This window comes from Cibotium barometz, chromosome 37, assembly GCF_041138505.1.
Source record: "Cibotium barometz isolate CiBa-2024 chromosome 37, ASM4113850v1, whole genome shotgun sequence".
Lineage (NCBI taxonomy): Eukaryota > Viridiplantae > Streptophyta > Polypodiopsida > Cyatheales > Cibotiaceae > Cibotium > Cibotium barometz.
Genome location: NC_141082.1, coordinates 26,350,892 through 26,374,955, shown reverse-complemented (window position 1 = coordinate 26,374,955; position 24,064 = coordinate 26,350,892). Strand labels below are relative to the sequence as shown.

Here is a 24,064-nt window from a genome sequence, read left to right as displayed (position 1 = left end):
TAGCTATTCTGCAGAACAGGGGCTGTGACGAAAAAATTGCGATTAGACATATGCAGCATCAACGATTATTCAAAAGAAATATGTACACAACAAATAATAATCTAGAGAATAATAATAACCCTTTTTTAATAAAAAGCCACTTTTCCAGACATTATTTTTAAGCTTTTGAGAAGGCGCTTGCTGACACGTGTCGTTCACTGACGTGGCACATGACTCAACTTCCAAGTGAGCCACAAGCATTACGTGGCAAGGGTGCAAGTGAGTGATGTAGCATCCATCCAGATGGCTTGGCACAACTCTATAATATTTTTTTAAAAGTCATAGGAACTGTCCAAAGGACCCTTTATCCGACCCTTAGGTGATTTGCACTCAGGTGAGTTCATGAAAAAGAGAGATACTCGGCTTTTTTCTTTCGTGGAAAAGCTAAAAGGGAAGAGAGAGAGAGAGAGAGAGAGAGAGAGAGAGAGCATTTACAACCATGCATTTGCGAGGACCGTTGTGGGTAAGAACGAATCGTAGTAGCCGAGATGGCACATGTTGCCTTTGGCCACAGAGGTGTGGGTGTTTGAAAAAGCAAAAAAGGAATTGAGAGCACATTAACAAAACATTTGCTCGTAGTTTTCTGCTTGCAGGTTTTGTTAATATCTCACAAAGCAAGCCAAAATTGTTTTCTCGTAGTTTTTGTCTTGCGGATTTTGTTAATGTAGTTGGGTGCTCTCAATTCCTTTTGCTTTTTCAAATGCATGGTTGTAAATGCTCTCTCTCTCTCACACACTTAAGGCACACTTATGGTAAATCTACACTTATTTTTTGGCCATTTCTAGTAAATAACCACCATGATTTACCTTTTATGAAGGCCATCCAAAAACGAAAGGCATTGATATAACCTAGTTCAAACTCTCTCTCTCTCTCTCTCTCTCTCTCTCTCTCTCTCTCTCTCTCACACACACACACACACACACACACGTGCAAGAAAATACTTAGCATGCTTAAGGAGTTGGATAGTGACATTACTCATCCACGCATAGAAAATACTTAGCATGCTTAAGGAGTTGGATAGTGACATTACTCATCCATGCATAGAAAATAGCATAGGCCAACGAAAGAGCACCAAAATGGTAACATAGATGGTAACCCATTTGTTTAGTAAGCATGGTTGCATGCTAGGTAAGTCCCAGTTGCATGAAAAGTGTTGTCTTCGAGATTTTGTATTCATGACATTGAGATGGGTAGCATTAACACGTAAATAGAATAAGGGAGGTTACACATTTGAAACCTTTGTGAGCATTTAACTCTTACATCAAATTTACAATGGAATGTGGAGGAGAAGGTTTCTCACGCATCTTGCTCTTGCGTTCTTATCTTTCACTGAAGCTTATCGAGCAATATCACGAGGATGCAACTTCTTCCAAGAGAAGGGTGGGTTCATGCTATACCCACAATGAAATGATAGTCCAAAAGAAGGGGGACAACACTAAAGGAGGACCCTTGTGAAAACTAATATTTAGTTTCCACACTCAACCTCCAAGTGGCATATCTAATAGGTGTATACAAAATGCATTGTCACTTGTGAAAGTAGAAAGTGTGACCTCACAATCTTCCTAGACCCCTACTCATCCAATAAGTGGGGGTCTACAAGGGTGGGGGATTCAAAAGTTTCCACCTAGAGACACTTGGGAAGGGAGCTGGTTCAGACACATCATATAAGAAAAGTTCATAGCTTAAGAGCCTTTACACACATCATATAAGAAAAGTTCATAGCCTAAGAGCCTTTACACACATCCTCTAGAAATTCTGAGTCTTCTCACACGAGTAGATGGATGGGGAGACTCCCCATCCATAAGTTAGGTAGTAAGGTCTCCCCCATTTTTCTTTGAAAGAAGTACAAGCAAGGAAAGTCGATAAAGCCTTTCAAAGCAGTGATTGGACTTAGCGATAACATGGCATTTTGCCAAGCAACTACATGAAACTCAATCTCCAAAATTGCATCTTTTTGCCTTACATATAGCCTCCTTAGCCTCAAATCATATTTGTAATGGACCATTATACCTTATAAGGTTTGAGGCACCTTTCGAAATTCTCTAGCCACTAAGTAATTGCCACATAAGGGGGGCTCCACAAATAATGAAGCCCCCAAGTAGACATATTTGGCTATCTAACCACACTTGCCCCTGGTTATCGATTCGTCTAGTTCACACAAGCACCCATTTCACAAGCAATGGACATTCAAGTTTATAATTTCTTGTTCTACTCCATTTTCAAGTGGCTAGAAGTGATACAAGAGGATAGCACTATTTTTGTGGAAGAGGTCAAGCGTTCAAATCTTACGGGGACCTAATTACATACATGACCACTTGATGTCTATGGTTGTCCCATGGTCAAGAGTGGAGTGCCACCTCATTTTTTCTTCACTAGTTCGCCGGCATTGCCACCTCATTTTCTCTTCACTTATCTGTGGATGTCGACGAATGGATTGTGCTCAGACGCTATGAAAGAGATGTGTTGATTGGATCCCCAACCTCCGAGCACTTGGGAATGGATATATATACCTAGATGAATCTAGGAACATGCCTAAATTAACCTTTTAGGAACGTGCATGATATATACTCATGGTAGTCAACCAACAAGACTATATAACTATCAACTCCATTATGCATAGTATGGACTAGATACTACGACATCCCCACTAACGTAATCAGTGCCCAATAGTGGGTGTAGAACTCTGCATCAAGATATGCTCTCACACACACACTCCACACACACACACACACACACACATAAGAGCATGTATTCACACAAAGCCCTTCGTACTGAGTTTCTTTCAAACCTCCGGAGATGCAGGGCAGACTCAGCCATAATGAAGCCTAGCACTAAGGGAAGCAACGAGAAGCATGTGAAACCAACCTAAATAATAGTGCCATGCTCAAAGGAGAACATAACTTATTTTCGAAAGAAGAGAAAGTAAATCAAGTACCATGCGACCTCCAACGACGGATACAAAATAAAGAAATGCCACATTAAAATTTGCTAAAGGTTGTGACATTTAATGGGGCAGAAAATGCGGGGTATCATGCCAGCTCCTAAAAGTCAAACAAGGTTCAAAAGCTTCTATTATTCGGATGTCGACGCAAAAACCTTAGCATTTCTTAACGCATTAAAAACAAAGGCTACCTGCAATTCACATTTATATATAATTTACTATTTAATTCATTAATATCACTAATCACCGTTAAAAAATAATAATTTTTTTTAAAGTCTGATATTTCACCAAATATTGTACCTGATAGTGCTGTCTTCGGATGCATCATTGTGTTAGCCTCTTCCCCACCAACCTCTCCATTACCTGATTTTTTTAAAAATCCAATTTTTTGCAGGCATAATCCCATGATGAGATTAAATTATGAGGCTTATCATTTAGCAAACAAATCATTGAAATGCCCAGGTGAATACATCTGAAATTTAAAGCTTTTTAAATAATTATGAGACAAGGCTACTGAATTAAACATTGTCATTATCGATATTAACTAACCTGTTTTGGTATTGCTAGTGGGGGACTCAAAGCTCCTTCTAGAACACACCAGTCAACAAAATTTAGGTGAATACTAAGAGATTTAAATCAATGTAGGTTCTGTAAATTAATGCTTGAGAATTAAGGGAGGATTTAAGGTAAACTAACAGTTGATTATGGTCCTCCCTGTCTTCAAGGCATCTTGCCATGCAGCTCTCTAGTGGTGGAGCCTCAGCTTCTCTCTCCCTAAAACAACCAGCCATCCAGCTATCATTGGATCTCTCCACAGCATCATCCACAGAGCTCAGAGAACCTTCTAAAAAAACACAGAACAAACATCAAAAATTTGGCAATTAAATCAACATAATTAATCTTTAAAAACACGTAATCTGCCCTAACTACCTATACCTTAACACAACAAATTAACCTAAGTTTAATGCACCCATACCGTCCACCATATACCACATGCAGCTAGTAGACGCGGGTTCATGCATTTGGAGACCTTCGCATTCAGCAAAACAGAGATTGCTGTAATTCTACACGCAAATTTTAAAGCATTACGTTTATAAAATGAAAAATGGAAATATTTAATCGGTAAAAGCGTGAAAAAAATCAGCTCGAGAGCCATACTTCTGAGGGGTTAAAGGGGGCCGATTCCATGGACGGATTGCCTGCATAAAGGCCCTCTTCTCCCCCTTCAAATTGAAGCATCCGGCGCCGCTTAAGTCGCGCACTATCTCCACTCATTAGCTCCACCGAAGAGTCACGCTCAGCTGCATGTGAACCCACGCTTATCAAGTATTATAAGATGCACTTACGATGAAATTACAGGTAACAACTAATTACTAGCCTTAATGACGCACTAAACATTCCACCTTCAATTTCCAACATAAACTCAGATGTGCATGCCACTTTGATTTTAGATGCAGGAGTTGTCTCAAACAAACCCTTCATGTCTACTTCGCTCTGGGTAATGTCCTCCCACAAGCTATGCGACGTGGCTGCAGCACGCAAATCAAGCTCCATGAGCTCATTAATTACAGCGAAATGCAGCTTTGGTAAGACCCAGAATCAGCTTACATTATATTGCTAAACACAGCTGGATTAACCATTAATCCTACCCAAAGGAGACTCTGAATCAAGGTCTGCAAGCAGCTCATCTTGCCACTCCCAATGCAAGCCTGCGTCTTTGCCTTCCATGACTGCAAACTAACAAGCCCAAGGAACCTTTCTCAGCAGAGAACTAACAGCAACAATGAGAGGATTTCTCTTGATGATCTTGACTATGGGGCTTCAGTGGAGAGGGAGGATGTGAAAACAATCCGGCCATGAGGAGAGAAAAAGGATAGAAATGATGGAGCTACGGACCAAAAATTCTTTGGGGGCAAGAGCCCAATTCAGCAGAACACAGTCTCGATAAGAGGGCAAGGGGCCTGAGGAGAAGAGAAGATAAAAGGAGGGGCATTGTGGGTGCTTGTCAGGCACAAAGATGGACGGAATGATGGGTCTTCTGTAGAAACTAATGGGAAGAGAGAAGAGCATGAGAAGAATAGTAGCCTTGCTTTGCTTCAATTGGAAGTCTCTCCCAGCCTTCATAGAAAACCGAGAAACAAGCCCCCAACTTGACCCCCAAATTTGGACCCCATTTTGGTGCCCTATCCTCGTGGAAGGCCAAGTAGGCCCAATTTTGGCTGCCTTGTTGCTACATCAAGCAAGACATATCCCTCCACCTGGAATAGTTTAGATCATGTTTGATCATTAACCCTGGTCCCTAATTGGGGTCAAAGGAATATTAGAGGCAAGATTAATGCTTCCATGTCCACCTCCTATGAGACCAATTGCAAAATAAGGCCCGTTACACATACCCCACTGCCCATGTATGGGCGGGGGAGATTGCCTGCCCATGAATGATGGGCGGTGGATACCCCCACCACATCAGCATGGGCAGGTAGGGGTATGGCTATGTGTAATGGGCCTAAGTATTAAGGACTAGGCATGCACTGCCACCTATTACCCCATCTTTTAGGGGTCTCTACGAAGGGTCTACCACATGCAATTTGGGCACCCATGCTATATTTATATGGACTTAGAGCCCTCACACACAGCACCTCTTGTGGTGCATGGGGAGGGGCATTTGTGCCATAAACTATGTCCCATGCATAGAAGGCCTTCTGTTTGAGGGTCATCTTGGGATAATCAGTGAAGATAGAAGCACTCCAAAATGGTTGTGATTTTTTTGCATTTTGCGAGGATTTGGGGGGTTTTTTTTAATGGAGGCATAAAGTCTAGCCTAGACCACCAACAATGTTTCACCTTATTCAATTCTGATGTACCACCTACACAGTGGAAAGCAAGTGAGAAAAATGTCAAGGGTCCTTTTTTTTTTGGAGATCGGCACTTCAAATTCTGGTGTACCACCTACACGGTGTGGAAAGAAAGTGAGAGATATGTCAAGGGCCCTTTATTTTTTGTTGAAAATGGCACTTTAAATTGTAACTACCGCATGTAAAAATATCCATGGTTTTCAAACATTAATAAGTTTTGGGTGATTGGCATAAATGGCATGGTGAAACAAGCGAGGAAGAGCTTAGAAATCTATGAGGCATATTAGAAATCTATGAGGCATATTAGAAATGGACCCATAATGATCATTATCTCATTGGTCCTACATGGGACGCTGTAAAGGGGACAAGGGGTATTTCCCTAGGGAGTTCACTAAGTAATATGCAAGATAGTATGTCATTGGTCCTACATGGGACGCTGTAAAGGGGACAAGGGGTATTTCCCTCGGGAGTTCACTAAGTAATATGCAAGATAGTATGTGCAATCAGTAAAAGGGGTTTTACTTTCTTTTAGAGTTACATAAAATATACATATATAAGAGTTTTTTAACCCAAAAAGTTAAATTTCCATGTAGAAGAAGTATGTTTATCATCTCAAAATGTATAGAAGGGTTGCATATAGTTTATAAAAATCCATAGGTAGGGGCATTTACCCTTGGGGTTTTAAATCGTGAATGCCCTCGTGGGCTATCATAATTATGGGGAGAGATGTATACATCCTACCCTTCCCACAGCTAGAAGAGGAGTAACAAGCATGACAAAAGGCATGTACATGCATGCACAAATGGAGAAAAATCCATCAGCTTAGCTCATATGTGCAAGAAAGAAGAAGAAAGCCTATTAGGTCATCTCACTATTATAACCCTCATTTTTTAGAGGGGATAGGAATTCCCTACCATTCATAGGGATGGGGCTCTTAGGAGTTGTAAAAGGGCTACACGAATACCCATTGCATTCCCCACCTTATCCCACCTACGCAACTAGATGTGGGTAATTGGATAGTTGTGGCCTAGACAAACCAACCGCTCATAAGTAAATAGTGCTCTATGACTAGCCTTAAGATGGGCAGGAATGCTTTGAAAACACTCTAAGGTCACAAAATCATTGCCACAAGACAAGGCTCCTTGGGTTATATACATGATGATAGATAGCGCAATAGTCATATAAAAGTTAGTGTCCTAGTAACCATTTGAATGAGGAGAGTGCAAACAAAATTATATTTCATGGATCTACAAAATTTCTCATCAATCTCTTCTTTTTTCAATAGTGAACATCTACAATATTTTTGATCGATCTCTTCTTGAAACTTAGGTTTCACACTAAATACGTGTGCATTTTTGGCATGCACATATTCAAAATTCATGTTGTGGTTTGCAAGTTTAAAGATTCTCTCTCTCTCTCTCTCTCTCTCTCTCTCTCTCTCTCTCTCTCTCTCTCTCTCTCTCTCTCTCTCTCTCTCTCTCTCTCTCTCTCTCTCTCTCTCTCAGTGGTGCATGTGTTAATGTAGAGGACAAGATCAAGAAACATTAAGAAGAGTGTAGACTCAAACATCCAGCCCCCGGTCGCCACCCAAAACCCATTCCCCCCCTCCAAATTTAGTATCTTTAATTTTGAAAAATAACAACTTATATTTTTTCATTTTAAAGTTCTTGAACTTGACTCCATACTGAAAGAGTCTTAGTTGTAAATAATATTATATCTCTAGAGATAAATTTATTTAATTAGTCCATAACATAATAAACATATAAGAATATATAACCTCAAAGATGGTTACTTTTGCTTCTTTCAACTTTTTTTAAACAATATTCTAGAAGTCAAGAAGAAGGTTCTTCATTTTTGTCATAGATTGCACATGATGTATCTCAAACTCGATCTTTTTTATGTCTCTTTATCTTTAATCACTATGTAGCATGCAATTATACCATGCAATTGTACCCCTTGGCCCAAGGCAGGATGCTAAGTTTTAGTGTGCATCCTATCATGCTTTTATATGGAGGTTAATTATTGGAAGAAGGATTTCTTTCCATGATCTTGCTTTACAGAATGCTATTGGCACCCTCTAAAGTACCAACATAATTGATAAGCTTACGTAGAAGAAGAGTGCTTGTTGCAAAGTGGTATTAAGATGACGTGAAAATTTTGCATATTACACATTCATGTACACTTGCGAAGGCACTTACTCTACAACTTTAATTTTTTCAAGGTTTCTTATAAGTACTTTCAAGGCTATGCTAAGGCCACGCACCCCAATAAGTTACTTTAAGCATAAAGAGGGGCTTCCCTATACAAGGGTACTATAGGCCTTATGTAATTTAAATAAAAACCAAAACTCCCATGGAATATCAAATGAAGCTTGCACAACCTTGAACATAAGACATAACTCAAGACATTTTGTTTCTAAGTTGTAGGTAAAAAGTTATAGCTAACCATAATTATCATATGAGAACTCTTATCCCAATTTGTATCTAACCATAATTATCACATGAGAACTCTTTTCCCATTTACAATTTGCCTCAATGATTGTAGATTTTCTCTTCAAGGAAAAAATTAGGGGCTATTTTTAGTGCAAGGGCTATTTTAAAGGGTTTTTTTATATTTTCAAGATATTTCACCATAAACTTTTTTTCAAGGAAAATCACCCAATTTTTTTTAGTTTTTATTGGGTTTTGAAGACAAATTAACCACTATGTGGAAGAACACCAAGTAGCAATAACGTGAGATGCAATAGCTTAAGAGCATCAAAGTTGTTGACATGGATATAATAGAATATGATCTACATCATTGCAAAAATTTCTTTCAAAATGCTAATAAAAATATCATGTATCAAAAAAAATATAAGGAGGAAAAAATTTCTAATGGTTACTTTCCTTTAGTGTTTCTAGGAGCTACTTGTGAGAACTATGTACATCTTTGCTTAGATATTTCCCTCCTGTGCACAAATAGTTGATTTCCAAAGTAACCATGTGTCTTGTCTTATATGTGGAATCTACATTGTGTCATATGCTAAAGCACTTGAACCTTATTGTTAGGAGAGCATGAGTGAAGATATTGTGCATACATGAATTAAGACAACATTTATCCATGTTCATAAACCTGGCTAATGTAAACAATTCAATATAATATTGGTGTTGATGGTGGAAAGTAATGAAATAAGATGAACCTTATAACACACATTTACACAAGGGACATGTGTTATAGGAATTCTTTAATGTACATAATTCAATATAACATTGGTACTGACGGTGGAAAGTAATGAAATAAGGTGAAATTTACAACACATTTACACAAGGGGCATGTGATATAGGGTCTCTTTAGTATTTTTTTAGTGAGTAGGTTGTGCAACTCAATCATCACATTGAACATGATTATTTTTTGTGCAATTCCACTAAGTATATTTTTAGTGAGTAGGTTGTTGTGCAACTTAAGTATCACATTAGAATGAGCTAATTTTTAGGCAACTTCATTATGCTTTTATTTACTGCTAATTGTGATGAGATGTTATATTGTTTTAACAATGCATAACACCATATACTGCCATTAATATTATTGGCCTAGATGAATGAACAATCTTTAGGCAACTTGATAATGTTTTTATTTAATACTTATTGTGATGAGATGTTATATTGTTTTAACAATACATAACATCATATTCTACTGCTACTATTATTGACCTAGCGGTTAGAGTTACCTTAGAGGATGTTATATTTTTTTAACAATGTGATGAGATGTTATACTATTTTAACAATGCATAATACCATGTACTATTCTTATTATAGGCTAAGATTTTAGAGTTGCTTTAGCGGTGTTACTCATAAGTAATTTTGATATCTAGATGAGTCATGTACGATAAAAATAGAATAATAAGAAATGCATCAATATTTTGATATGTTTACCCATCCTCTTATTGTGCTCTTAAGCTTCCACATTTTGAAAGAGGGCTAGATGTTAAGTATGTATCACTTTTTGATGCCATATTATCCCTAAACCATCTCAAAGTGGAATTTTAATAACTTGTTCAAGCAAGGAGATGGTAATAAGTTGTTCAAGCAAAGTAACTATCAATGTGATTTCTTGTACTTGCCAGTTGGTTAGAAGGTTTGTTTAGAAATGTACCATGATTATCAATGCTTCGGTTGAGAACTTCAAATTTTCCAATCACATGAATGAATTATGCAATAGTAAGAATTATTTCTTCCAACACCAAATTTGCATTATGATACATATTAAGGTTTTTTTAAGGGACTTTCATTTTGAATACATTCAAGTAGTAAACAAGTAGTTGTTTAATATTTATGTAAATTTATAAAGGCGGGGTTTGAAATTCAAAATCCAAACATGTATACTTATAAAAAGGGGATGAACAAGTATGTAAAAATTAATAATTAGGGGCAAGTTGAATACATGCTTGCATGCATGTCGGATATGGGCTTTCTAGAGTGAATCACCCCCCAAAATATATAATTACTTTGAAGGCCCTTCTAAGGCCATGCTTTACACATGCTAATTAATTAGTTTTAGTGTAAAGAGGGGCAAGAATTACTATACAAGGTATACAAGGGTAATGTTAGACAAGAGTAATGCTAGACTTGAGTATTTTAATAGGAACCAAAACTCCCTTGGAATATCAAATGAAGGTGGCATAACGTTGACATTAAGGCGTTTTGTGTCTAAGTTATTTTTAAGTTATAGCTAACTATAATCATAAACTCATCTCCTATTCACAATTTGCCTCAATAATTGTAGATGTTTCTCTTATAAATTCATCCACTTCCAAGTATGCAAAGTGGAAGAACAACAAATAGCAATAGTGTGAGATAAAATAGCTTAAGAACATTGAAGTTGTTGATAAGGATATAAATAGAATATGATCTCCATCATTGCATAAAGTGTTTTTAAAATGCTTATGAAAATATCATGCATCAAACAAAATTGTAAGGAGATAAAAAATTTCTAATTGTTACTTTCATGTAGTGTTTCTAGAAGCGACTTATGAAAACTATGTACATCTTTGTGTAGAGATTTCCCTTCATGTGCACAAGTAGTTGCTTTCCAAAGTAACCATGTGGAACCTTATCAAACTAAACATTATACTACATGGTTCCACATCGTATCATGTGTTAAAGCACTTGGAACCAGAGTGTGTAATGTTAGAAAAGGATGAACAAGGACATTGTACATGAATTAAGACAACATTTATCCGTACTCATAAACTTGGCGAATGTACACAATTCAATAGGAGCATTGGTGTTGATGGTGGAAAGTAATGAAACAAGATGATACTAACAAGGTGAGACTTGTGACACGTTTACACAAGGGACATGTGCTATAGGACCTCTTTGTGTAGAGATTTCCTTTCATGTGCCAAATAGTTGCTTTCCAAATTAACCACCATGAGTCTTGTCTTATATGTGGAATCTTATCAAACTAAACATTATACTACATGGTTCTACATTGTGTCGTTTTAAAGCACTTAGAACCGTAGTGTGTAATGTTAGGAGAGGATGAGTAAGGATATTGTACATGAATTAAGACAACCTTAATTCATGCTTATAAACTTGGCTAATGTACACAATTCAATATAACATTGGTGTTGATGGTGGAAAAAAACAAAATATGGTGAGACTTGTGATACATTTACATAAGGGACATGCTATAGGACTTCTTTAGTTTTTTTCAGTGAGTAGGTTGTGTAAGCTTAGTATCACTTTGCAATGAACCATTGGGTTTTGTGTAAATTCATAACAATTCTATTTTATACTATTTGTGATAAGACATTATATTATTTTAACAATATGTGACAACATATACTATTCTTATTTATAGGCATATAATTGCCTTAGATTTGTAGATTTGTTCTCGGGGGGTGTGCTTTTAGGAAGACCTACATACAATGTGCATTCAAAGGGTATTAAAAATCCCTTTTCTGTGAATTTTGACTTAGTACAATGACCCCTTTTTCTTTGTAAACTTACGGGTTTTTTTCAAAATGCCATTTAAACCCCCCTTGTGTAAATAGACTTCTGTAAATTTTCTCAAAATCTTGGTTTAAAAATACCCTCCTAATGACTGCACGTAGTAGACTTGCATATTTTTAAGTGGACCCCTTCAGGAGTTGTTACTCATAAGAAATTTTGATATCTAGATGAGGCATAAGATAAAAATAAAATAATAATAAATACATCAATATTTTGATGTCTTTATACTGCTCTTAAGCTTCCATATTTTGAAAGGGGGCTAGAAATTTCAATATTCAGATGAGCCATAAGATAAAAATAGAATAATAAATGTGTTTACCCATTATTGTGCTCTTGAGGTTCCACATTTTGAAAGGGGGCTCAATGTTAAGTACATGAGCACTTTTGGGCATCATATTGTATTATCGTCCTTAAACCACTTTGAATTGCAATTTTAATAACTTCTTCAAGCAAGGTGACTATAATAACTTGTTCAAGCAAAGCAAATGTCATTGCTCTTACTTTTGGTTAATACTTAGTTAAAAGGTTTTCTTGGAAATATACCAGGATTATCAATGCTTTGATTGAGGAATTTTGTATTATCACTTAAAATCACATGAATAATGTGATTTCTTTCAACACAAACTTTGCATTATGTGGGGACAAATGTGTAGTTAAATGACATGTATGCTTTATCCATATTTTTTACCCGGGGGGGTTGGGGGGAGTAAGGAATGGTTCTTTACATTTGCAATAGAGCACCTTAGTACATAGAGGGAGGGGTATGTGATGTTAAATCGGGGCACCCATATGCTTTATCCATAGTTTTTACCCCCGTGGAGTTGGGGGAGGTAGAGAATGGTCCTTTACATTTGCAAAATAGAATCTTAGTACATAGAGGGGCTTTTTTAAATTAGGGGACTTGAATGTTGTATAAGATCAAACAAATAATTGTTTAATACAGTCTATTTATGTAAATTTATATGGGGGGGTTTCAATTTCAAAATCCAAACATTTATACTTACAAAAAGGGGGGAAAACAAGTATGTAAAATTTGATAAATAGGGGTAATTTGTATACATGCTTGCACTCACATGCTATGGTTTTTTATAGGTTTTGACTTGCATGCAAGCATAGTCTAAGAAGCATGAAAGTTTGATGATTAAGGTTAGGAGTGTGTAGCTGATTCCATACAACTTCTACTTATTCCTTGAGAAGAAAAAATAGTTATAGAATGAAGAATGAAGCTTGAACACTTTCTTTCACTTTCTTTGGAAGCTAGCCGCACGACTATAATTCAAAATCAGGGCATCAACATTCAACTGATCAAATTTTTACTAATAACAAGTTGCATGCATTCGTTGAGCATTTCAATCAACTAGTGATATTAAATTTACTTAACTTGTCTTTGGCTACTACACATAAAGAGTCACTAATCCACTGACTTTCATGAATATAGGTTTGAGCACAGGGGGTTCTTATAAATGTTATAGAATGTACACGGGGTACTATGTTTAAGAGGATATGATCTCCACTTTTTACACAGTTAAGTATCATAGGTTGGGGAGTGGTGGTGGTGATACATTCATTGTAAGATGAATGGAGTATATAAGAAGAGACTTTTAAGGCCTTTGCTTGGTGAATACTGTAAGCAATTCCTATGTCCTTGGCCATGATGTGTGTTTCACATGACAAGTGATAACACACATTGTGGTTCGAGGCCTTGGCTTGGCCGAGTACTCTAAGCAATCCCTATGTCTTTGGCCATGATGTGTGCTTCACATGGGGCAAGGCATGGTTCTTTACATTTGCAACATAGCACCTTAGTACATAGAGGGGTTTAAAATTGGCAGACTTATATGTTGCCTGATGTCTCACTTATATGCTGGTATACATTCAAAAGGGGATTAAACAAATATTTTTTTTAATGTAGTTCATTTATGTAAATTTATAGAAGGGGTTTCAAATTCACAATCCAAACATGTATACTTACAAATGTTGTTGTTAGCAATAAAGATGAGGAGGCGCACATCACAAAGTGTGGAGACTCCAAGGTTGTGTGAGGCCACTAGAGGGTGATCAGAGAGGCGGGGATGACCCTAATTTTTTTATTTGAAAGGTAAAATATTACTCGAGATTTCTTTCCTTATATATCGAAGGAGGGAACAATAAAGGATTTTTCAAAATCGAGTTTTTCTTTTGGGAAGGGTAGATTTTTTGGGTCCCCATTTAATGGGGGAAAATCCCTCAACAAGGAGGGTTCGGGAGGCTTCAAATTTTGAGGCAGGTTTGGTCCGACTCACAGGCTGGTCGTGCAATGTGTACACATATGCATTGTTTAAATGTAAAGGCACTTTTTGCCAGCACCAACATTGAAAACTCGGTGCTAGAAATCCAGTAGTTTACAGACTCCGATCCAAAGCCGTCGCCATTCCTCCTTGACAGATCCCTGAGTTGTCATCCTCCTGCCATGCCATGCCATGCCATCCCATCCCCATCAACTGCCATTTAATTGTGAGGGACAGAAACACCAAATGTTTCCCGATCATTGGAATTTGGCATTGTCTTGGCTCATGCCAATCTCCCTATCCTTCATGTCATCCCCTACCACCCAATGTATTTATGCCAACATCACAAGTAACACCCCCCTTCCTTGGCTTCCTAGGATAAGCTTCTCCCCCTCAACTCTTCCCTTCCTCTCCCTCCCTCCAAAATAGGTAGTTTTTTGCATTAGAACCAATCTAAATCTCTTTATTAAAAAAAATACACTTTATTATGATATTCCACCTCTCCACATGCAACCTTTCAAGACTACATCTTTACATCCCACTTCCATATAAAAATGAAACGGTCCATAACAATGATCACACCAACTATATGTCCCTAACTTCTATATCCTCATGCCAAAGCAAGCAACTCATATCATCTCGAGATCTAAGGTAGGCACATGCAAGTTTCAATTCCACACACCATGCTTTATGGGTAGTTGCTAAAGTGAAGATTACAAATCTATCAAAGGTTGTGAATTGTAACACGCAAGACTCGTGAAAAGAGAGTGATGTTACTCATGGAAATCCAACACACCCTTTATCAAGAAGTTGTTGCATTTTGGTCTATCCACCATCTTTATTTCACTTCAACCACATTTCCAACTTATCCTTAAAGTTTGTAGCACTTGTAAGCTCTTCCCAAAAAAGTAGTCCATTGGCCATGGTACTTAACATGTCTCATAAAAGAAATTTAACAAACCGAAGTCTTTGTACAAAACCACATGAAGAAACTAATGAGTTTTAATAATATACTCTCATTTCGTAGAGAAAATGTAGTGATTTTTTCCATATAAATGGAGGAAAAACATATCCTCCTTACAATTGCTTTATTATTATGTAAAGAGGGATGGTTATTTTATTATCGTGGGTAAAAACATGCTATCATGTCACGAGATGGATTTCTTTTTTGGGTGTAGATACAATAAACATTTGCATGTTTGGCACATTTGAATGACTTTGAAGAGAAGCTTGAAGAGTAAGAGTTTTAGGAGTAGCAATCTAAGAGATATATGATTTAAATGTCTAATATAAAGTTATGGGGATTTATGAATGTACAACGAGTTCAATAGAAAGGAGCATGAATTATAGAGTGTAGAAAGGAGTATAATTTTTAAAATGAAAGATAAAGCCTATGGTAAGTAGCATTAGTAGTGTATATAGTCAATAGAGAGGTTATTAACCTTTACAAATACGTGGGATTTCATATATCACTAGCTTGAAGCAAAGTAAACATTCTACATTAGACTATATATATCTAATGTTAATCATAATATCTATAATATATCGTGATATATATATCATGTAATATATATTATATAAGATAGATTATATCAGAAGTATACTATATATTAAAAATTGGTTTTTCAATAAGACTAACTTGGATATTTTCTAAGGAAAAAGTGTTTCTTTGTTTAGGTAAATGGGCAGCACTCTAAGGTTATGTTAGACCTCGGCTCAAAAAAAATAAAAAAAAATATATATTTTCATAAGGCTTGGCTTACTTGTTTCATGTAACATGAGACAAAAAAAAAGTGAGGGAGAGAGAGAGAGAGAGAGAGAAAGAGATTTATATTCTTTAATATCTACAGTCAATAAAAGCACATGTTTCATAGCAAAATAGGGCAACAAGAGAATCGTATGTGCATGATAGGGTGAGAGTATAAATATTCTTTGATATCTACGGTCAAGAAAAACACATGTACAAGAGAATTGTATGTGCATGATAGGGTGAGAGTATAAATCAATCTCTCTCTCTCTCTCTCTCTCTCTCTCTCTCTCTCTCTCTCTCTCTCTCTCTCTCTCTCAGAAACACACAAAACAAAACACTAAAAATAGTTTTCGTGCTCCTAATCTTTTTTAACTCCTTTTGTGTTTACAGAAGAAGAGTAAGCACCAAAGGGGTTAAAAATGACTAACAGCACGAAAAACAATATATCTCACTATTTTGTGTGTGTGTGTGTGTGTGTGTGAGAGAGAGAGAGAGAGAGAGAGAGAGAGAATTTTTAATGAGGGTTTCTTGTTGGTTGTAGGGGTAGAAGGGATAGAGGTATGAGGGTTTCTTGTTGGTTGTAGGGGTAGAGAAGGGATAGAGGTATGAGGACAATGGTAAGGGAGTGAGATATGTTAGCAAGGCCACTTTAATGGAACATGTTTTTTTTGTGTTGTAGCACCTCCTAGACACTGTGGGGGAGACACCTTTACCATGGACAAGTTCTTTTCATTAACATATCACCACTAAAATAAAGTTATACACATTCTATCATAAGAGAATATACTCTTGAGTTGGCTTGTCAATGTAGTAAGAAAGATTTTAACTTTAAATTATTGTTTAGGCAACATAGTTAAGACAACTCAACCTCTCTTTGTAAAACTCTTTTTTGATCTTCCATGATCAATTTATATAGAAGTCATATAGATTACAGTACTATTATCTTTATCACCTCTAGATATAATCTTTGAATCATCTTTGTCACCTCTAGATGCAATCTTTAAATTATCTTTGTCACCTCTACATGTCGTTTTTTAATGTAGTTTGATTTCATGGGGTCATACAAATCACTTACCTTCATTGATGGCAATTTCTTACTAACAAGGATTCATTTGATTCCCAACAAGAAGGGTGGCGATAGATTGTAGATTCAACAATGGAGACCCATCATCCTCCTAGGAGCCACCTACAAAATCTAGCCAAGCATCACATCACCTTTCTTGATGGATTTCCAAAGCAGTGAGATTATAGTTTACCACCACAATCAGCCATGTACTCCATGAGGTCAATATTACATCACATGGATTAAGTCCATCCATCCCTAATCCAAGCCTCAAGTGGCATGACTCCTTTATTAATCCCATTTTGGATTAACAAATATGCTCCTCCATTTGAGGACATTAATAAGTGTTATGTAAAGGCACTATAGAGGTTGTACATTATGAGATACTGGCCAACCAAGGCTTTAGTTATTAAGTTTTGGGCACCCAAGTGTGAATAAGGGCAAGTTATATATAAGGCAATTTCTCATAATGGAAACACACAATCCCCCTTTGTGCTTGTCTTATGTATGAGAGAGAGAGAGAGAGAGAGAGAGAGAGAGAGAGAGAGAGAGAGAGAGTACTCTAGTGCATGCGCCTCTTCTATGTGTGTATGGGAGAGTGAGAGGATGATGATTGCCTTGGATTATTGTGTGAGCGACTCTGTGATGATAAAGTGGAGGTGGAGATTGGAGCATTGGAGCTTCCAAAAGTGATCTTGGAGAGCCTCAATGGACGTGAGTTCAAAGCATTGGTAAGTACCCCGCAATGTTGTTATCTATTGCTTCTTTCGATTGTGAATGGGTGGAGTTCTTTTGGGAGGTGCAGTAGGCCATAACATTTTTAGCGCTGCTATCGGGGAAACAACCATTGTTTCTTCCATCTTCTTAGAGCTCCAACTCCCATTATGCAAGATTCACTATTGCCTTTGCATTCAAAAGGTGCATTGTGAAAAACTGTGTAGATAAGGTTTGTGTGGAAAGGAAGAATTTAGAGTAATTATGGAAATTTGTGTGTGTGGAAGTGTGGGTGAGTACTTGGTATTGCCTAAAAGAAAGCTACACTTAGATTTTCTTTCGATTTTGTTGATTTTGTTACCAATTTCATTACCATGATATAGCAATTGGTAACACTCGTTTTTCTTTTTTCTTTTTTGAAAAAAATTACGAAAATCACAAAAACAAGGAGCCATTAGTTATGTGGGTGACTTGCATTACATTCCTTTTTCTAGGCACAACCTTTCTTAATCTTTTGTGCAGAGAAATCATACTCCAAATCAATCAAAACATCACTATGTTGACTCAACTGTTAATGTGTGAAAGCGCAAGAAAGCGTTTCACGCCGTGAAACGCATTTCACGACATGAAACAACTCTAAAAATTTTGGGATTGCCTCACTAAAGTTAGTGCGTCTTATCCTGACACGACTAACATAAGAAAACAAAAAAGTCTTATCTCATGAAAGTGCAATGAAACAATTCACAGTGTGAAATACATTTCACGACATGAAACATAACCTACTAGTTCACGACGTGGAACGTAGCCTTCCGAAGACCTGCTATTTCATAACGTGAAAAGGGTTATTCTTCATGGAGTAAAGGATTGTCAGACTAGAGGCAAGAGAGGGTCATACATGCATTATAGGAGTCTCCCCGACTCGGATTAATGCAATTCTAAACCGAAAATTCAAAGCATGAAACACAAGTTCACGGCGTGAAATACATTTCACAACGTGAAACATAGCCTACTATTTCATGGCGTGAAACATAGCCTGCTATTTCATGACATAAAACATCAATCCGACAGAAATCTGAGCTTAATGATTGGAGTAGTGAGTTTGCCTATTGAATTGTATTCTCATGCATTTGAGGTCAAGGAAAGATAGTGCGTCTAATCACCAAGAGAAGTGTTAGTTCAGGTCGCTCAGCAAGCACTCAATTGAGTGTTGCAACTTGGAGAAATCTAACCACTACAAGAACTAGTAGTGGAAGAATCTATGGAAGAAGGATTAAGATTCTCCGGATTTGGAGAAGGAAGTGAAACCAACTTCTCTTGCGAAGTCCAATGGAATCTTTGATATGGCCAGGGGATTTTTTGGTCTCCAACATGCCACAGAAGATGAAACGTAATCTGTGGACACGAGCTTGTCAACAAGCACGGGACATGGTCCAAAACCGGACTTACCAACACATACATCCCTAATGTTTGGACCCAAAAACACTAACCCCTTGAGACCTAGTGGAATGACTCCTAGGGTTAGACGTGACAAGGAAAATTTTTCCAAGACAGGTCAAATCTTCTTTCCCACATCTCAGGAATTAGAAGTTGACATAAAGATGGCAGAAGCAGAGCATCAAATGCCAATTCTGAGCTTACAAAGGCAAGAGCTCGATACACGAAGATTGATGGCAGAACACAGGTAGATTGTTAATTTGAATCTGTTATTAATGACCACATGGCAAGGAAATACAAACATCTAGAGAAGCCACGGGGATAACATGGGGATGGGAATGGGCAGAAGGAGGAATACCAGCCCTAGAACCCATAAATGAGGAGCCCAAGGCTGAGGAAAACCTTGAATTGCCCAAAGAAGTGGGACAATCTACCTAGGGCATCTACTGAAGGAGAGAATCGACTCTACACAGGAGAGGAGATAAATAAAATGATCAATAATCCCACTTTTTTTACAAAGTATGGAACTCTTAATTCAACAACGGACTGAGGCCACTAATACAAGCTAGGTGACAAGGAATTGACTGGACCCAGTCATAGACCTGGACTAGATACATGGAACTATGTAGGTAGAGGATGAGGTCTAGGTGGGGGGATAGCCCCTCGGAGACCAATAATAGATCCCCACACACATCTAAATAAAGCCACAAGGTCAGATTTATTGAATATGGCCGCAGAAATGGGTAGAGGCATGGTAAGGGAACCAAACCACAATTGTGGATGAAGCTACACATTGTTTCAAAACTCGTGCATAAATTCTCAGGAGATGGGGACCCGCCGACCCAACACATAGAGATATTTGAGTCAACATGTGAAACATGTGGGCTGGTGGGGCGACGTGACTATGATACATGCCTTCTCTCTAACTTTAGAAGGGAAAGCTCACCAATGGTATCGAACCTTAAAGCCTGAAGATAAAGTCAATTTCACATGGCTTAAGAATGTCTTCATACCGAGCTTTGCTTGAAGTGGTGATAGGTGGAGTTATGTGGCTCAACTCCATAACATAAAGCAAAACGAGAACGAATCCATACGGGATTATGTTTCTCGACTTAAGCACTTAAACTCAAGATGCAAGAGAGGGAAAGGCTAACTGATGATCAATTATTGCCCTGCTTCCAGAGAAGAGTCTAAGATCATAAGATGCATGATTATCTGGTGTTATCCTGATCGACTACTCTAGATACGTGTTGTAAGTTGGCCATTGAATATGAAGATAACCTGATTGAGTTACCACAACCAGAAGATGCCAAGGTAGCTTCGGTGGTAGCAGCATCAAGAGTCTAGTCATCAAGATGCGGGATCCAAGAACAAGCAAGTTGGCAACATGGGTAGAAGAGAGAATGAACCTAATGACCGTGAGATGGAGGAGAGCTAGACACCTCTGGTAGGGAAAAACCAAGAACTTGAGGAAAGGGGAGCACCCAGATTCATCCAAATACATGTCAACTAATTGGGAAGGTATTATGAGAGGGATGATACAAACGCCATAATTCCAATCCACCATAACAGGTACCAAGCACTTGTTATCCTGGATGGCGGTGCAGGTGTGAGCATTATCGCCAAGCGATGTTGGGAAAACCAGAGTTAGAAAGAGTGGACCTAATTGTTAAAATGACAGATGGGACATCCTCAAGACCAATGGGATTATTGAAAAACATTAGGCTTAAGGTTTTTTTGTTCCATTACCATTACACATTTGTTGTAATAGACTTTCTGCACCAACCAGATTCATATGTGTTATGGCTCATCCTAACCCTCCTTGAAACACATATGTGTTATGGCCCACCCTAACCCTCCTTGAAACACATCCAAAAAGAGATTACTTGGTGAGCCGCAACTGTTGTGAGGATCTTTCCAATGGTCGAGCTCATAACCCTTGAGGTCTCCAAGCTCTACAACTCCTTGAGAAGCAATTCCATCGTGTCTCCCACGAGCATTGTCACACCGCCGTGTTGCACACCGGGTCCTCGTCCCTCCTCTCACCTCACTTCACTCACACACACTCACTGGCATGCATTAGGGAGAGAGATTAACAAGAGGATTAGCAAGAGCAAGACTCAATTGCACAATGGGAGAGTATATTGTATTATGAGAGAAATTCACTTATATACATGGCCATAGTGTTCACAGTCACTTAAACTGTGGCCGACCGAGAACTTTAGGCTCATGAGAGGCCTAATGCTATTATAATGACTACTCTCATAATATATCCATGAAGTACATCACTTAGGACTTCATCCTAACTTGCTACCACACGCTCTTGAAGGGGGAATCACCATACATACTCCGTCACACCATTACAGGCGCCCGTACAAGTTGTAGCTTTGGACACTATTGCTTCATATCTTGAATGTATGACCCTTTGGTGTATCTACCATGACTCCTTGATGTAAGATAATGGTGGTAGCTCTTGTTAATCCTAGAATTGGATTAATAATATGATATTATCTTGGGCAGACCCTTCATGAGGGAAGCCAAGGTGGTGCATGATTGGGCATTAAACTGAAATGATTCACAAATTCTGAAGATCGATCTCCATACATGGAAGGGAAATTGTTTGGGAATGATTCGGTCACAACTAAACAAACCGCATCCTTACAAGTCTACCAAACTAATTAAAGAACACTCAGGGGAAGAGGAAGAGGAAGAGAACGAGATGTACACATCACTTCCACCTCCGGACTTTAGTGAAAACTAGATGCATGTGCTTGCCACCATAGATGTGTTGCCTCCTAGAGGAACAAAGAATGTTGAATAGGGAACGATTCCAACAACCTCAACGCGCATGGTGGATGTGCAACTCATAGAAGAGAAAACAAAGCCTCAAGTATAGAAGTACTCGAACTGCATGGTCGCAACATCACTCAATGCCTCAGGGGGGGTGGCTCGACACAACACCCTGTGCGAAGTAAACCCACGAGTGTCGAGTGGGCTAATCTTCAAGTCACTAAGGTGCATGATGAGTTCTCTAAGAACTAGGGTGAGGAGCTGAGTAAGATAACCTTGGAAGGAAAATAAGAGGAGAAAGCTATGCTTCAAGAGCCTGATGCGCCTAAACTCACTAAGGCAGGATGAAGAAAATGAAATAAAGCTCTGGCGGAAGCCAAACGAGAGGCAAGGAAGGCAATGACTTGGACAGAGGATGATGAGGACGACAAGCCAGACTTGCTCTTAGTGCCAAACCATTTCAAAACCTACACCATTGAGATGAATGGAAGGTGGTCCAATTAACGGCCAAAAGAGTAAAGGAAAATGGCCAATCCAGCAGAAGTTAAAGAGGTAGAGATTGCAAAGCAAGGGGAGGATCCCAAACCTATCTACATTGCTAATGACTTAACTATTGCTGAAGATGATGAACTCATTGCACTCCTAAAATTCAAGTATTGTTTTTCTTGGAAATATACAAAAACCACCCAACAAACTATCCTGATCATGGAAGGATCAAGACCATCTAGGCAAAAACTGTATCGAAAAAAGAATGGGAAACTAAGAGTTTGTGTTGATCTCAAAAAGGTCAAGGCAGCTACCAGAAAGGACCACTACCCATTACCATATATACGGATCATGTATTAGAATGGGTAGCAGGTGAGGAAGCCTATAGCTTCTTAGACGAGCTTTCACGCTACAATCAGGTGTCCATTGCACAAGAAGACGAACATAATACGGCCTTCAACACAATATGGGAGGCTTATGCTTATAAGGTTATGCCTTTTGGACTCACTAATGCACCAGCAACTTTCCACAATTGATGTGCACGGCCTTCAAGGACTATTTGCAAAGGTGGATTGAGGTATTCATTGTGATCTTTGTGCACACTCACGATGGACAGGACATCTGGCTTGCTTGAAAAATGTGTTTAAGAGGTGTCGATTATATCGAATATCCTTAAATCCTTTAAAGTGTCAATTTTGGGTGAAACACAGTGTTATCTTGGGAACATTGTCTCTAAGAATTGTATTTCCACTCATGAGGGCAATGTGAAGTTGATCTTGGAATTACCCCCATGAAGGACATTTTGCTGGAGAAGTTACCGCTCACAAAGTACTTCAAGAGGGGCTATGGTGGCCTATGTTATCCGAAGATGCCATAGAATTTGTGAAAAGATGCGAGGAATGTCAACAATTTGCTATTCCACAACAGAAGGACAGAATGCCAGTTACCCCTATAATTGTGAGACAACCCTTTGAGAAATGAGGTATTGATTTTGTTGGACCCATTAGTCCAACATCACATCTGCTCGTTATGTGATCGTGATCGCCGAGTATTTCACCAAGTGGACAGAGGTGAGAGCCTCTAAAAAACCGAAGGCTCAAACTACGGCCAAGTTCTTGTATGAAAAGATTATTTCGAGATTTGGCTACTTACTAGAATTGATCAGTGAGACCGGGGTTCACACTTCATTAAAATGAGGTGATTGAACATTTACGAGATTCCTTGTAATCCATCGAAAATCATCACCTTATTATCCATGGTCAAGTGGACAAGATAAGACCACTAATAAGATTTTATGTGCTATCATGACCAAGACCTTAGAAGCCAGTCGAATGGATTGGGAACACAAGCTAATTACAGCACTATGGGCCTATCGTACATTGTATAAGGTAACAACGTGATACACTCCCTTTCATCTAACTTATGGTATAGACGCGGTAATGCCTATGGAATTATTAGTTCCAAGCTTGCGTATTGTTGTACAAGAAAGGCTTACAAAAATGCGTTAGCCAAGAGGTTGATTGACTTAGAAAAACAATGGAATTTTTTAATTTTAACATCTCCACATCAAAAATAATCCCTTGGTTGGAAAGATATTTGCTATGCCTGCAAGAACCATGGAAGAGGAGATGATTCTTAGACGATCTTGGAGCGCCAACAACTGTCACATCCAATGGGAAAAGCGGGAAGTACAACTCAACGATGGCAATGACACCATAACCATCCCATTATGGAG

At 38.2% G+C, this 24,064-nt stretch overlaps 1 protein-coding gene across 2 annotated transcripts in view; it reads right to left on the bottom strand.

The window, feature by feature from the left end:
- Nucleotides 1–5,198, bottom strand: part of LOC147617110 (protein XRI1-like) — a 5,772-nt gene extending 574 nt beyond the window's left edge. Inside the window, exons 1-7 of one of the 2 annotated variants that reach the window (XM_086776351.1) lie at nt 4,630–5,198; nt 4,456–4,509; nt 4,139–4,281; nt 3,957–4,044; nt 3,677–3,824; nt 3,530–3,567; nt 3,281–3,343 (exon numbers count right to left, since the gene is read on the bottom strand). In XM_086776351.1, the coding sequence (XP_086632477.1) occupies nt 3,281–3,343; nt 3,530–3,567; nt 3,677–3,824; nt 3,957–4,044; nt 4,139–4,281; nt 4,456–4,509; nt 4,630–4,708 (613 nt within the window). In that variant the 5' untranslated portion in view covers nt 4,709–5,198. Of the gene's footprint in view, nt 1–3,280; nt 3,344–3,529; nt 3,568–3,676; nt 3,825–3,956; nt 4,045–4,138; nt 4,282–4,383; nt 4,510–4,629 lie in introns of both variants that reach the window. The other variant, XM_086776350.1, reaches the window with a different exon arrangement.
- Between the last annotated feature and the right edge of the window lie 18,866 nt (nt 5,199–24,064).